At 31.5% G+C, this 16,978-nt stretch overlaps 3 protein-coding genes across 3 annotated transcripts in view; 2 read left to right on the top strand and 1 right to left on the bottom strand.

Annotated features, from left to right (window-relative positions):
* LOC131855640 (RING-box protein 2) overlaps positions 1–16,978 on the bottom strand; it is a 36,578-nt gene that overhangs the window by 19,192 nt on the left and 408 nt on the right. The window lies entirely within an intron of this gene.
* Positions 190–8,108, top strand: LOC131840730 (facilitated trehalose transporter Tret1-like). The gene is made up of 4 exons (XM_059188957.1): positions 190–608; positions 3,936–4,401; positions 5,695–5,783; positions 6,298–8,108. Exons 1-4 carry the CDS (start codon positions 534–536, stop codon positions 7,552–7,554), a joined length of 1,887 nt encoding a protein of 628 aa, XP_059044940.1. The 5' UTR covers positions 190–533; the 3' UTR covers positions 7,555–8,108.
* On the top strand, positions 12,068–15,558 carry LOC131855551 (facilitated trehalose transporter Tret1-like). The gene is made up of 3 exons (XM_059206857.1): positions 12,068–12,224; positions 13,471–13,590; positions 14,079–15,558. The coding sequence occupies exons 1-3, from the start codon at positions 12,138–12,140 to the stop codon at positions 15,345–15,347; spliced, it is 1,476 nt and encodes a 491-aa protein (XP_059062840.1). The 5' UTR covers positions 12,068–12,137; the 3' UTR covers positions 15,348–15,558.

The following is a 16,978-nucleotide window of genomic DNA, read 5'->3' as shown; positions in this document are numbered from 1 at the left end:
ACAACATCGAAAGAGCAGCGTATGTAATCTATATAGAATTAAAACTCACATTATCACAGGTATACTATTAAGTACTGCATGTGTGTGTAACTCACACCATAACAAGTTGAGAGTGAGTGGGGCGAGGAGGCAACAATTATATATATAAGATTGGCCTGCCATCTGGAGTTTCAATAGACAATTTGAACGCTTTGAACTCGGTACCTGCTGCCAACACATTATCGTTCGTTGTGTATGTTCTGTTAAAGTTGAATGTTGTGCATCATTGCAGGTTTGCGGCGCGAAATATAATTTTGTCAAAACGAAATATTAATAACTAATAGGAAATGTTTAAGTGACCAACATAAACATACAGTATTCTATTAGCATATAAACTTTTAATAGGCACGTCAAGCCGAAGTTTTTAGTAACTTTCTGAATTTGTGTAATGTTTAAAGTGAAGTGTTCGATTTGCACGTGAACTGAAAACACTGGATTCGTAATAAACTTGAATAGAAAAAATTTAAAAGTAGTGCAAAAACGAAGATTTCAAGATGAGTTTCAATAAGAATAACCCCAATCCCTACCAGCAAATAATGGGATACATAAAGCAGATTTCCACTGAAATGGTATGTTTATAAGTCCCATATCTAGTTAAATAAATTGATTTAAGGTCCTTACATTTATATAGTTTAATTTTTAAAAACATCATTTTCAGTACATTAGGACCACATTCTTACATATACAATTAATAACATTTTTTCTTGAATTAATTACAAATTATAGTGCACATGAATGTTATTTCGAACTGATAGTTAAAATCTTCGAAAACATTCTGGAATTATCTTACTTACTTACGGTTAGGAAAGCTCGAGAACGAAGCAAGATACGGTATGCCGCTAGTTTCCCACTGCTCCGGACTGTGATAGTGGTAGTAGGTTGGTTGTACCTGGTAACCACTAGTATCTATTTTTAACTAGTTTTTTTAGCAAGAGATATTGTAAAAACTGAAACAGCAAATATCACAGATTAACTATAATACAGCTGATATATTATAGATTAAACATTTTTTATCAAATGTTCATTTATATCGTAGGTTTAATCTCTATATGAATAATGCAAACAGCATTACAACTAATGCCATCTGACGGTAACTAATATATATATTTGAACTAAGTTTGCTTGACTCTTACTCACTTAATATTTCTTTGTAAAAATATTTTAGCATATTGTTTAATAATATTGCTATAGTGTACATTACTTTTGTCTAAATAAGTGTTTTCCAAGAAAAGAAAATACTCATAAAATTATTCGGTTGTGTTAAAAAGTATTACGTACTAATCATACGAGAACTTACTTATAGCACACTTACTTTAGCTTATGTTACACGTGACTTGAACCAGATGGCGCTATTACTGAATTATCCTTTCTTATACATTCATGATGTAAAAATCTTGTATAACGATATTTGTGTGGGAAAATCGAATAATTTTTAAGTAGTTGTTTATAGGTATTTTAAGTTGAACTATATTTTCTAATTGAATAAACTTTCTATTTAAATAAACTTATTTATATAGATCGTGTAAATCAATAAACAATTTACTGTAGCTTCTGCAATGGTGAATTATAAGTACAAAAAAATTCTTAAATTTCCTAAATATAATTCAATGCTAAATGAATACACTCTTATTATTTAGTTTTTTATATAAAATGAATAAAATTTTGTTCTGTTTAATTTATTATTGTCACAAATGTATTAAGTATGTATTTTACTACAAATATTATATATATACATAAATTGTAGGACATTTCGTAGGATTTTATACGTGACCCCCAAAGGGTCGCGACCTCAGATTGAGAAACATTGTTGTAATAAGTATGTAATGTTGAATCATTACATATTTACGTATTATAGGAGTTCATTAGAACAAGATTTTGGTACAATAATACTTTTATAAAACAACAGTAACATAAAACTATAACTTAACAAAGCGTTAACGTGTATGTAATTTCTATAAAATAGACTAAGACTCGCAATGCTGTGTGATTTCGGTTGGTGTAGGTTATGTAAATACAGCAAGAGCAATACTGTCACCTGTTATTGCACCTGCCGGCGGCATTGAGGCAGGCCGTCACGTCATTTCAATCTACCTTCATGGTCACATATTATAAATTACCACATCAAATATCTTAGTACTAATTTCATAAAATCTAATTAATAAAATTACTCATTATGCATATTATATACAGTAAAATTATTGAATGAACTAAGTTCCAAGCCGCGGCATATATTTGAAAAAACTGTTTAGTTTATTAACAAACTCAGCTTTGATCACGAAATCTTCATAATAAGGGTTTTTGGGAATTTAAACTAAGTTTTGTGGAATTTTAAATAAACTATATATTACCACAAAATTGGGGGAAAAAATAGTAGACGTTCGCCACCAGATCCAGGTGGTTGATATAGGTACGAACCCCTATTAAACCAGGTATTCCATACCCAATGCCAATACTGAATTATTGCTGACTTTTTAAAAAAATGTAATAATAACGCATAGGATAGAGTCACCTGCCTATCCTAACTTATCCATAGGGAAATTTGATTATAATAATAATAATTTAATAAATCAGTGGTAATTACCTTCAATCTATAATCTATAATTTACCTTAAAAAATCATATTGTACAGTTTATTAGTAATCAGCGGGAATGTAGTTCCGCAGTAAATCACTTGTTCTATAGTCGAGTTTGCATGCGTTCTAAAAAAAGTAGAAAATAACGAGTAAACGAGTAACGCATACAGGTTCCGAACAAATATTGGAAACAGTCGTTTTTGTTTTCGTTCAATGATTACAATTTGTTTACATATTAAATTATCAAGATCTAAAAACCGATTTCGAACTGTACATATAAACCTCCTTTATAAGCTACACTACTCAAAATTATAGATTTTCTTTGAATTTCAAAACCCTGTTGCAAATAACTTTAGTAGTTCCTGTAATATGACGCAGTCTTAGGCAGACAGAAAAATGGCAACATAAAAGTACGTTTTGCAATATTGACTAAGAACCCTAAAAAATACCTGTCAAAATTGTAACACAAATTATTATAAAGATAACATGACATTATGACATGATATTATTGCGAATGTGCCATATAGTACACAAACAAGAACTACAAGACATGCTATTAAACGAGAAATTATAACAGTAATAAAATGAACAAAAATTATAATACTTTCAATTATTGGTTCGAGAAAATAGATGCATATTAATTATTTGAGTAGTCAGCACAAATAAAAGAAAAACATTATCTACAGTAAACATAGACGATGGAGTGCCTTGAAGAAACACTGGTTCAATGTATGGCAAACATGTTTATACAATATGTTTTATAAACATCATTATTACTACTGAGCGACGCGCGAAGTTGTGATGGTACGATAACGCCAAGAACATCGGATATAGACGGTAGCACGGTCTCGCAACTTGCCACTAACAGTTTTCGATATCTATAAAATGCTCCACTAGTATTGTTTTGTGTATAAGTGCGAAAATAACTTCGCAATATTATGTGAAGGCGCTAAGACAAAAATTTGCTCGTTGTAAGGCCAAGGTTCACATCTCATTGATTAGGTTATCAGTAGCATGCTGTGACCTTATGATACTTTGTGTTCAATAAGCGATGTATGCTCTGTGTTTAACCCATACTCCCTCAGGTCACACCTCTTATCATTGCTGGTTTACGCATATTAGATAGCGGATATATAATAAATGGGGTATGTTTACGGTATGCTACTTCAGTATCGGATATCATGTGTGCTTGAGTGACCAGTTCTTCTCTATCCAATTGGTTGTTTATACGTTCATTTAATCATTTTTACAGTTCAATTAAATTACAGATATCCATAGTACTTGAGAATTAAATAGTATTTACATAGGAATTTTAATTTTCCAGGGTGGAAGTGAGCAAAATCGGCGGGGGCAAGGCGACGAGGAACGATTGTATCGTTCCCGTGGCCCTAAATACGCAAGAGTACCATCACGCCCAACGCTTTCTGCTTCCACTACTAGTACTTCACTTGCAACCTCATGTGGCTCGCAAGGAACGCTCGCTCCGAACTACGCAACAATTCCTGAGAATACTACAGAAAGTAGTAGCGAAGAAGAAGATTCCTTTGAGGCTACTCGTCGTCACTTTCAACAATTACGACAAATCAGCTTAGGAAACGAGTTTAAATATAAAATGGAAATGGAAATTAAGGACGAAAATTTAAGAAATTCTATCCCATATGTGAAGCAGCTTAGCATAAACAGCAATAAAGTTAAAAATGATCATACTATCAATGGGGATGATGTGTCTCGACCTACAACAAAGCGATTATTTCTTTGGACACAGGTAAGCATTTCATCTCTTTTTTCCCATTAATATTTAATATCATGACTTTAATAATTGGCGAACAGTAATCTGATCCACAGGCGAGTTTGAGCCTTATCCACAGACTATTTATAAGGAACAGTCTTTCCAATGTAGACAATAACAATAAGTGAGTACCTTATCGCTACATACATTCTACATTGAAGGGACGACTCCTTATAATAGTCCGTGGAAAATACATAATTTAGGTGTGTAAGTAAATTAATTAATTAATAATGTAAATTACGTCTTTGCACCACTTTGATAAAAGTATTTCAACCAATAATTGGGTAAATAGAGCTAATTCGAAACTATACAAAATATTCGTACATCCGGACTAGTGATGACAATTGGTAACGTACATATAATAATTATGCACGTGGTAGTAAAATAATTTTCTTTCTTATACCCATAAGTTTCTCGCACTCACATCTTGATTGACCCTATCCTGTACAGCTGCAAACAAAAGTATTTCCTACCCACGTAACTTCTCAACCTTTGTTAGCTGTAGGTATACAACCTGTTTCAAAACATTTGTCCAGCTGTAACTACGAGGTATTTGTACTTTATTCAAACAGAAACTCGTCTAGTATATATGATTTTAATTATTATATTATTTTTATTACATTTGTTACGAACATTAACAACATTTAAAACATTTGTCCAAGTTCAATAATGTATACATAGACAGTTAAGAATGTAATAACGGTAACCTTTCAAATTAAATTATTCGATACAAGTAAAAAATATATAAATTCAATAAAATTATTAGGAGTATTAGGTTATCGTAATAAAACCCAAACAAAAAGTGTTTCTTTGTCTAAATCTCAAAAATAGATTGATCTAAAATTAAGCAATTGTTTTATTGCAATCGATTTTAAAAACAAAAGTGGAGTGGAATGTTGACATAAAACAAATACGCCAAAAATAACTTCAAGCGGTACGACATAAATGAAAATCCTCCATAGTTGCGGGGGTGCTGGCGACACCGATTGTCGGGCATAGGAAAGGTATTTGTACTTTATTCAAACAGAAACTCGTATATGTAATATGATTTTAATTATTATATTATTTTTATTACAGATTCCAAGATGATGGCTACTCTCAGTATTGCGATAAAAAATTTCCCCGAATTTTGGGTAATTTTGGAAAAAAGTCCCAAAAAGTGGGAAAAAAAAATTTTTTCGTTTTTGACTCAACGCAATTTGCTGTTTGCAGTTTCAATGGGATTATCCTGGTATGAAAAATTTCCCCGATTTTGGGTTAATTTTGGAAAAAAGTCCCAAAAAGTGGGAAAATTTTTTTTCTTTGATAGTTGGGTTCTCATCCGGTTACACTTCTCCTGCACTTACGAACATTAACGGAACATTTAACATAACAATTGAGGAGGTACGTTACTCAAAATTATGATAATGATATCAAAATTAATCATTATAATGTATACATAGACAGTTAAGAATGTAATAACGGTAACGCTGTATATTTACTATGCTATTTGTATACTACCTAGACTCAAATTAAATTATTCGATACAAGTAAAAAATATATAAATTCAATAAAATTATTAGTACAAGGTATATGTAGTAGAACGACTAGTATTAGGGTCTTTATCATCGTAATAAAACCCAAACAAAAAGTATTATCAAAATTTTTGTTTCTTTGTCTATGCGTTTTCTAATCTCAAAAATAGATTGATCTAAAATTAAGCAATTGTTTTATTGCAATCGATTTTAAAAACAAAAGAGTATAATTATAAAGTATCTTTATTTCGAATACCTGTCTACGAAGTCGCAATCTCAGCTAGTAAATATTATTTATTTTGTAATATAGCTCATTTCATTGCATATAAATAAATATTAACATCTGAGAACGAAATAATAAAGGTAGCTTTTTTTTATTTCAGAAAAGCTGGGTAGGTGGATTAATGCCACTAGCTGCTTTAGTAGGCGGCATATCAGGAGGTCCACTCATTGAATACCTAGGAAGACGTATGGTAATAACAGGTACTGCTATACCATTCTTCATCGGTTGGATGCTGATCGCTAACGCATATACTGTCTCTATGGTGCTCGTTGGTCGAGCACTGGGCGGCATCTGCGTGGGAATAGTATCTCTTGCATTTCCTGTATATCTTGGAGAGGTGTTGCAACCTGAAGTTAGAGGAGCACTAGGATTACTGCCCACAGCTTTCGGTAACACAGGAATTTTGTTGGCATACATCGTTGGCAGCTACTTAGACTGGTCAAATTTGGCATTCTTTGGCGCAGCGCTACCTATTCCATTTTTCTTGCTAATGCTCTTGACCCCAGAGACACCATGTTGGTATGTTACGAAAGGACGCGTAGAAGACGCGCGTAAGACTCTTCAATGGTTAAGGGGTAAAAATACAAATATTGACAAAGAAATGCGAGATCTTACACGACTTCAAGCAGATTCGAATCTTGTACGGGGTAACGTATTCGGACAGCTTTTTAACAAAAGATTTATACCCGCTGTCCTAATATCGCTGGGATTGATGGTTTTTCAACAATTTAGTGGGATTAACGCAGTCATATTTTATGCTGAAACCATTTTCCAAATGTCTGGAAGCAGTATTGATAAGAACTTATCAAGTATCATCATTGGCCTCGTAAACTTCATATCAACGTTTATAGCAACAGCTCTTATAGATCGACTGGGAAGAAAAATTTTATTATATATTTCATCAATATCAATGATTATAACTTTAATAACATTAGGATCTTATTGTTATGTCAAGGTTACTGGAGTAGATGTTACAGCATATGGGTGGTTGCCACTAGCCTGCCTTGTTATATACGTGCTAGGCTTTTCAATTGGTTTTGGTCCAATTCCATGGCTCATGCTAGGCGAAATTTTACCGTCGAAAATACGTAGTACTGCTGCAGCTCTGGCAACTGGTTTAAATTGGACATGTGCCTTTATTGTCACTAAAACCTTTCACAGTATTAGCCAAGCTATTGACATGCATGGCACCCTGTGGATGTTTGCTGTCATATGTTTAATAGGTCTATTTTTCGTTATATTCTTTGTACCCGAAACACGTGGTAAAAGTTTGGAGGAAATTGAATTAAAACTTACAGGCGGTGGTAGGAGAATACGAAATATAAGTACTGTAAAATCAGGTCAAAATGGCTGTTAACTTTCAATATTATTTAATAAATATATTGATTGTGGATACTGTAATTGTAATAGTCTGTATATAATATTATCAATGATGACATTGGGCCAGTTCTCTTTATATGGATGGTATGATATTATCATATTATATGCATTTTGTGATCGGTGATGTAGTAATGGGTACTGCTAGTATGTAAATACATATAATGCACATTCCAGAATGAAGAGGCTGCGTAAAAGCTGTGCTGTTTTAGTCTTATAAGAGTGAATCGCAATTAGGTAAAACACTGCCGGCCAGTGTTTACATAATAAAGACTGATATGGATTGAATGAATTCTCTAGTTGTAAATATAGTGTATAGAAATATAGGTATTTAACGTTGTAAAATATGATAAATAATGGTTCCTTCAAATATATTCATATTTTTTTAAATATTTTCTTTAGTAGTATGGTTATGGCCACAAAAATGAGGCAAATTCAAACAATACAAAAGTACAGAATATTGCACCAAAGTAATATATTGTGATCATTTCATGTGGCCATTTTCATCTGTTTGGACGGACTTTTACTGCGGGACCTATATCCATAAGTGGTGGTCTCAACACTAGTTTACGCGGAATCTCGGGAATGACAGCAAACATTGCAGAACGTGTATCCCCATAAATAATTGTGATCTGAATGTATAGTCTAAATTTTATTTTTATCATGACAAATCGATATCTAGTTTGTACTACCAAATGTATATAGTTAAATATTTTAGGTTAAATTACTGCTTTGTTCTAATTGTATTTTATTAAACCTTAATCCGTATATTACGGTGATATTTATTGTTTTGTTAATATTTTTATTAATATAAAATATAAAGCAATTTCTTTCTTTTATTTCCTACCAAAAACCGTTGAGATAATTACATTGTTACTGGAGCGGGAACACAACTACTATTTTAATAAAATCCAAATATTAGCAAAAATGTGTATTCTTCCCAAAAAGGGCTCACAGCAAGAAGTAACAAAACAATATATTATAGTCAAAAGTGACGTATAAAAATAGATATAAAAATATAAAGTTTATAAAAAGAATGATAGACAAGCTGCCAGCAACAACATAATAATGTTAGATTCAATCTAGTTAATACAAAACTAAACTAAAAAACTAGAAAAAGTTTTGTGCAAGTAATTTTACAGATTTGTAAAACAAATATAATCTATTTATTTTAGAAATTATATAAAATATTTATACCCTGTTTTAATGCATTTACATTATTACAGGTGTTTATCAGTAATTATAAATTAAGCAAATTAAGTACTTTAAATATAAACAACAATCGAGCTATACAAATTAAATAAAATTAAGAAAATAAAAATAATGAAATTTTAATTTTAAAAAACAATTAACGGATTTTGATGAAAATTTACAGTAATATAGCTTATTACACCAGAATAACGTATATGCTACGCCGGCGAAGCCGCGGGTCACTGTTGGAATACAATAATAATATCTCAGGACAATGCACACAATGCCATCCAGTCCCTTACTGAGCTTGTGTTATGGGTTTCACCCAACTATTATAAATACTTTTTTTTGTAAATACATACATACAAAACACCCAGACCAATACAAAAAAATACACTCATGAATAGAAATGTTTACATCGTGCGAGGAATCGAACCCGCGATAATCGGAAGTAGAGGTGTGCTAAACCGCTAGACCACCGAGGCTGTAATGTATGATCAGACACAGAGCCTGTAATGGGTGAATTTCGTTATTGAGTTGTCATTAGCGTCAACCCACTGCTGTTCACTGACAAAATAAGATAATTTCACTTTTAAGGTAACATGGAAAGTCTCTTCTATCTGTAGATACAAATAAATAAAACTGTCTGTTTGACATTTTAAATTATCAGCGTATCACTAAATTCATATGAAAGTAGGTATCTTTAAATCGAGCGTTAAAAAATATTATTCACGAAATTTATCTTCACAGTAACGTCACTATTGTATAGATATTATTATTTTATTTATTTATATGTATATATATGCATGTATGTATATTATATATATATATATATATATATATATATATATAGTGATTATTATGTAGCTATATGTAGGTATGTGTATATGATATGTAAATTGTAATAACTAATTGTTATACCTCGACCAGACACAGTCTAATGACTCCTCTCCATCCTAAGGTTGCCTGGAAGAAATCGCTATTTAGCGATAAGGCCGCCCATTGTTACCTCTATATTATAATTATGTTGTTTTTTCTTTTTATATTTGATGTACATATTAATTTATGTAATTTTTCTTTCTGTGAGAGGAACAATAAAGTGTTTTCATTTCATTTTCAATTCATATACCTTAAATAAAAAAAAAATTACCTGCATTTCTTGTTTGTTAGTTCTTGTTAGTGTTTAAATCGTATTAGATACCCTTTTAGATACTTTCACTCCGAGATAGCTAAGGTTATTATAAGGAGTAACTTAGGCCATTTTAATGTTAGAAAAATTATTTGTATATAAAAAAATAAGTTCGTCGTAGCGGACGAAGTACTGGTAACATGTACTAATTAATACAAAATTGAACATTAGCTAAATGCTCCACTATCAATATATTATTTTTATTATAAACACAAAAAAATTTGAATGTGGACGGATGTTTGTTACTCTTTCACGAAAAAACTACCACCAGATTTTTATGAAACTTTACAGTATCTAATATCGGTTATATTACTGAAAAGTTTCAAAGTTAAATAAAATATATATATCAGAATAATACATAGGCTATAATTTAAAAAATTATAATATAAATTGGGCGAAATATAATGATAAATATTAAGTAAGTGTGATGCAGATGAAGTTGCGCGGGGCAGCTTGTATGCAATATTGTTGGCATTTCAAAATTCAGGCTCTAGTAGATATTACATACCTACTTTAGACACATGGTTAATTGTAATCGGAGGATGGTACACGAGTATGTAATAAACGACGCGTGGCGATCGATTCGCAATTTGTTTATAAACTATTGTTTATAATGCATGCATTTGGTGTCATCACGTATGCGTTGTCTATGGAACATACCTACTGTACTGGTAATAATGCCTACTTATTCATGGTTATTAATTGTCCTCGGTGGTCTAGAGGTTTAGCACACCGCTTTGCTTCCAATGGTCACGGATTCGACTTCTCGCACGGCATAAACCTTTGTATTCATGATTATTTGTATCGGTCTGGGTGTTTTCTATGTATGATATGTATGTATTTACGAAAAAATATATCTATGTATTTATAACAGTTATCTAATACCCATAACACAAGCTTTAGCTAGCTTAACTTGTGACTCACACTGCGCCATCTAGAAGGCGAGTGTGAATTGTCCTCATATTATTATTATTTATAATATATGTATGTTTGATTCATGTTACTTCTCTTATGTGTTATTCTGTTTGCTTTCGTCGCAGTTTCGATTTTATGGCACGTGGTAAAAATTAAAAGGTGGTTCGGGGCTAGTAGACAAATGCAGGGCCAGGCTGATTGACCAGGTGGTCACAATATTATGGATATTCCTGGATATTTCACACATAAAATAAAGCGATATTTCTGAAATTTTATACAAAAAATGTTGTTTCGAAATGCGAAATATAAAACAAAGATTAATAGAGAAAGTACACCCAAAGATATAAGAGATAAAGCATGTCAAAAAGTTATCTTTGACAAAAACAACAAGTATTAAATGTACGGTGAAACTGTTTTCTGTAACGTATAAAACACTCCAAAGCTAAATATAAATACATCCCGAAGTATGTATTTATATTTATATAAATATATACTTACATCAAGGCTATTACCAAATAATAAATATGATTAGGTACTTGTTATCGAAAGAAAGTTTAAAGTTTATAAGATGTTATAAACACTAAATAAAAAGTACCTTGTTTATTTTTAGGTTCTCAAATTGTCTAATGCTTAAAGATATAATTGTTTATTCTTATAATTTTAAATTTATTGTTTTTAATTGAAGTAACAGAATATCGCCTCTAGGATTCAATAAAAAAAATTAATAGCATATTTTTATGACTATTTCATTGGTCATCTATCCCGGTCTCCTCTATAGATAGATAATGCCAGAATCTATACAAGTAAATAAAATTTATAATTTCAATTTACTAGTTTTTCACTAAATATATATATACATACATTTTTTGTTTGCCGGTTTGTTCTTGCTAATCTCTGAAACAGCTGATTTAATTTGGACTCACTCGTAGACAGCTAAAATTATTAGAAATAACATAGACTACTTATGTTTTTGAATTGCACTTAAATAAAATACTAACTTTACACACTAAAGTTAAAAAAATCAGCGGATGCAAGTAATTAACTGAAATCATGGTTTTCTTGAACCATTTCAGAGACATTGTTTTGAATCAAATCTCGAGGCCAATCAATTTGTGCCTATATAAATTGCTGCTAGTGTAGTGAGAGACACGCATTTCTTCAGTAGCTTATGGTGTACTCGCACAACTTGTGGCACAGTTACGAACCAAGCCTTAGCCAGTGCAGTCCAGTATTGAATGAACCGAACTGTGATATAGACAACCATAAACATGAAGATTTTAATGAGAGCAGACACGCATTATAGCATAGGCGTTAGAAGCAGCGACTACGAGGAACCAAAATATACTTTTACACAGGTGCGAAATTTTCACATACATTGTAATTTTAAATTAAAAGTATTTTTCGATTTAAATAAATTCTGTGATATAAAAGCATTGGAACAAACGCATTCGCAATAAGGATCATTGTTTCACATCCACCAATGTGACGGTTGTCAATTGAGCCCAATAAACATGAAGAAATTAATTTACAACAGTTAGGTGATTTGACTTCATATTTGTATTAAATGCTATTTGTTTATGCACTTATTCTAATATTAAAAGGCAATTACATCACACTAGTAGCAGTACCAAGGTGTAAAACAAAAAAAAATCAACTTATACCAATAAGTGTTTTGGTTTTTAATCTGTCATGTACCGCGTTCATGCATTTTTAATTCTTCATGGTTTTTACGTTATCAGTTTATGGAGAACAGTAGTTGGAAACCGTTAGTACATGAAAATCCTTTAATAAAATCATTCATATTTATGTTACACGTTCCATTACAATCAAATATTAAATATCCATTATTATAAACGCGACGATCTCGGTGGTCTAGCGGTATAACACATCGCCTTATTTCCGATGGTCGCAGCTTCGATTAGCACGACACATATATTTATATTCCTGAGTATGATTGTTTGTGTTGGTTTGTGTGTTCTCTATGTATAATATGTATGTATTTACGAAAAAAAATATATCTATGTATTTGTTTCAGTTATCTAGTACCCATAACCAAAACACAAGCTTTAGCTAGCTTAACTTGGGTCTAGATGGCGCTTTGTAAATTGTCCTGAGATTATTATTATAAACAACTGACAATTGGACAGACGACACATGGAAGGCAGACGATTGTTTAGATTAATTGTAGGCGTATCGCGCCACACCTTCCAGCAAACAACGTCAAACGAAACGCCATCGACGCAATGACAACGTGAAAACAATTTAATTACTCGCATATGTATCTACGCAGTTTACGTGTATATTATTAAGATGATATGAGTAGGATAGTAGTATCAGTTCTTAATACATTTGAAAATTGATAGGGCTTTTATAATATTATTATACATAAATACTTTAATTCCACGTACCGAATAGTTGAATATGGCGCAGTCTGCCTGCATACCACAATGCTCTACAGGAATTATTTTTTATATATAAATTCGGAACACTATTAACTAGCCAAATAAATATTCTTGAAACAGTTAGATCAGTCAACACTAGTTTATTATAGTTTAAAATACAGAAGAGGTGGAAATGTCTGCAATGTAATTTATATTGCAGGTGTTAGCGGCAATAGCTGTTTCTATGGGTTCCATGATAATTGGTTTTTCCTCCGCATACACATCGCCGGCTTTGGTCACTATGGAAAACAGCACTACGATATCAATATCAAAAGAAGAAGTAAGTTGCAGGATGTGGTCTACACATTCGCTGAAGGTATTCATATATATATATATATTCAGCGAATGTATAGACTAATAGTATATATGAATATATGCTAATAGAAGTACTAAGTACAAGTGTATATCCATAATTATTTGTTCCATATTTAATTTAATTATTTGCGATGTACTTTATGCAGCATTATGATCATTACAACGTCAATATGGTACATTGGCACAATTAAGCAAAAGTCTACATATAACAGTAGATAATAGTGCCCGAACCTAAATTATCAAAAATGTACCAATAAAAAACATTATCCACTTCATACTCAGTTCTATTCTGCTAACTTAATTTTTCAATGAGAATCTTATGCATGACGTTTGTTTACAACCAGTGCCGTTTTTAGTAATGATTCATAGATATTACTTTTTCAATTGCTTCTGAAATAGTGTGTTATTTCAATGCCTCGTTTACACTCCTGACAACGACTTTTCAATTAACAGGCAAGCTGGGTGGGCAGTTTGATGCCCCTGGCTGCGCTTGCAGGCGGAATCGTGGGCGGACCTCTCGTTGATTATATTGGAAGACGTAGGACAATTTTATTTACTGCTCCACCTTTTTTTATTGGATGGATTCTTATAGCCAGTGCAAACATTGTGCATTTAATATTAGCGGGTCGTGTGGTATGCGGCCTATGTGTTGGCGTTGGATCGTTAGCTTTCCCTGTATATCTCGGGGAAACGATTCAACCAGAAGTTAGAGGAACATTGGGACTTTTTCCTACGGCTATCGGTAACATAGGTATTTTGATTTGCTATCTTGCCGGTAAATATCTCGATTGGTCTCAACTTGCTTACCTGGGTGCCGCCTTGCCTATACCGTTTTTCCTTCTAATGTTTATGATCCCGGAGACTCCACAATGGTATATATCTCGTGGACGTAATGAAGATGCCCGCAAAGTTTTACAATGGCTCCGTGGGAAAAATACTAAAATTGATAACGAAATGCGCGACATAGCTTTAATAAATGCAGAAACTGAAGCAAGTGAGTCAGGCATAAAAGACCTATTTAATATGAAATACATGAAATCAATTTTAATTTGTTTAGGCCTTATGACTTTCCAACAGTTGTCTGGAATAAATGCCGTTATATTTTATACTGTATCTATATTTAAGATGTCAGGAAGTACAATAGATGAGAATTTATCAACGATAATAGTTGGAATTGTTAACTTTGCATCCACATTTGTAGCTACGGCACTTATTGATAGAGCAGGAAGAAAAATTTTATTGTATATTTCATCCGTTACTATGACTGTTACTTTAGTCGTATTAGGAACTTTTTTTTATGTTCAGAATAATATGAAATTAGATGTCTCCTCTTTGGGATGGTTGCCTTTGACGTGTTTAATGGTTTATTTATTAGGATTTTCATTGGCGTTTGGTCCTATACCGTGGCTTATGATGGGAGAAATATTACCAGCAAAAATAAGAGGAGCTGCTGCCTCAATATGTACTGCTTTTAACTGGTTATGTACATTCACAGTAACAAAAACGTTTCAAAATATTCTTGACGGGATTGGTCCAGCCGGTACATTTTGGCTTTTTGGTTGCATTTGTTTTGCTGGGTTATTTTTTGTCATAGTGTGTGTACCTGAAACTCGTGGTAAGAGTCTTGAACAGATAGAAAATAAAATGCTGGGTAAACCAAGTACCAGAACACGTAGGTTGAGTTCTATAGCAAATATTAAACCATTGCCAAATGGATGTTAATTTAAACAACTCGAAATTAAAAAAACACAAATTCTGAAGTACATAGAGCTCAAAGAAGATTCATGAAATGTTGAGATTAAAATGTGTTATTTAATAGTACCATAATATAATAGAATATTAGTCATAGAAATAATATATTCTATTTTTGTTTAAGTTGCATTGCGTAATAAATTATCTCAGCTCATTTTCATTGATCAGTTGATTAAAAATAGAACAGACAAAATTAATAATAATTAACAGTTAACATAATAATATTTTGTTCTAGTTATTTTTTCATTTTATCTACCATTATTTCTTAAAAATATAAACATGGCGTAGTTTGTTTATTATATCTCACTTATGGCATAACTGAATATAATTATTTAATATTATAATAATTGTGAATATAAAATTTTCAATGATTTTACAGAATGATCTGATTCTATTTAAGAATTTAATATATTTAATTATTGTTTTTGTTTCCCAATAAAAAAACTAAGTAAGAGAAGAGAAAAGGTTTTTGCTTTTCATTTTGTCAAATATATATATTTACTATATTTATTTTACAAAAGAGAGCCATACATTCTATTTATGGTATCGGTTCAAGAAAGTCATTACGTCAGTTCTTTAAAGAATCAAATATCATGTATACATGGAAGAATTTAGAGATTTTTAAAAAACTTATAGACTGTACAAGTAGAAACTTACGCAATAAAAATAAGCTAATTTTACCTAAATGCTGTCTGCACAAAGTCAGTAATTCATTCTATGGTAATTGCGAAAGATTTTATAAGAAACTGCCAGAATCTGCACTAAATCTGACAAAGAGGCAATTTAAATCTTATACTAAACAATTTTTGCGTAAGAAAGCCTTAGGACAGGATAGACAAATTCATAGATGACAACATATCAAGTAAATAATTAGTTTATTAGCATGCAATGTTATAATTTATTTAAATATTTTACCCATTTATTGTTTCTAAATAAATAAAACATCATATTTTACACTAAGATTAATAATAGATGTATATCTATACTATTTGAAGCTTGTTCTCAGTACTTAAGAGTAATGAATGATGAATGTCCATTCATTACTATTCTTCCACTCTTAACTACTGAAAAAACTCAAAATGTTGTGTAAAACAGTCTAAAATTTAAGAGCAATATTCTCAAAACTGTTTTTCTCAAATTACTGCTAATATGTACTGTGCGGCAAGAGTACTTATTTAAATCCATGCTTATTGATATTAGGAGTTGCACAGTTGTTTTTCGTAATTACATACAGAGAAAATACCTAGACCAATACAAACAATTGTATTCATGAATATAAAAGTTTGTACCTATCAGAAGTAAAACGGTGTGCCAATCCGCTAGACCACCATAGTCGTCAACACTGAAGGCCAGAAATCTAGGCACTTCTTCACTTCACTATCTAGGACCACAAATTATGTTTGAATAAAATGTAACAGATGATACAGGTGGAGCCATTTCAGTGCCTATATGTATGTAAAAAATGATTATTTTATGTTTTACATTGTTGAAAAAGGACTGAATAAATATATTTTAAAATATATACAATTATATAGACTTTTAGAATTATGCCATTATTTCACTGGAGCAAGAACTTACTTTTAGATGGTGAATAAAGAACG

Source organism: Achroia grisella, unplaced genomic scaffold (assembly GCF_030625045.1).
Source record: "Achroia grisella isolate CSIRO2021 unplaced genomic scaffold, CSIRO_AGI_Agris_v1 utg1023, whole genome shotgun sequence".
NCBI classification, from domain to species: Eukaryota; Metazoa; Arthropoda; class Insecta; order Lepidoptera; family Pyralidae; genus Achroia; species Achroia grisella.
Note: the sequence above shows the minus strand (reverse complement) of the source record. Positions and strands in the feature narration are given on the sequence as shown.

What these genes read in the sequence shown, in the direction of transcription:
- LOC131840730 (XM_059188957.1), top strand. Translation starts at nt 534, where the DNA reads ATGAGTTTCAATAAGAATAACCCCAATCCCTACCAGCAAATAATGGGA. An exon ending in CATTTCATCTCTTTTTTCCC is followed by an intron (nt 4,402 to 5,694) that starts ATTAATATTTAA and finishes AGTGGGAAAATT; the next exon opens with TTTTTTCTTTGATAGTTGGG. An exon ending in TTAACATAACAATTGAGGAG is followed by an intron (nt 5,784 to 6,297) that starts GTACGTTACTCA and finishes TTTTTATTTCAG; the next exon opens with AAAAGCTGGGTAGGTGGATT.
- LOC131855551 (XM_059206857.1), top strand. Translation starts at nt 12,138, where the DNA reads ATGAAGATTTTAATGAGAGCAGACACGCATTATAGCATAGGCGTTAGA. An exon ending in CAAAATATACTTTTACACAG is followed by an intron (nt 12,225 to 13,470) that starts GTGCGAAATTTT and finishes TTTATATTGCAG; the next exon opens with GTGTTAGCGGCAATAGCTGT. An exon ending in TATCAATATCAAAAGAAGAA is followed by an intron (nt 13,591 to 14,078) that starts GTAAGTTGCAGG and finishes TTCAATTAACAG; the next exon opens with GCAAGCTGGGTGGGCAGTTT.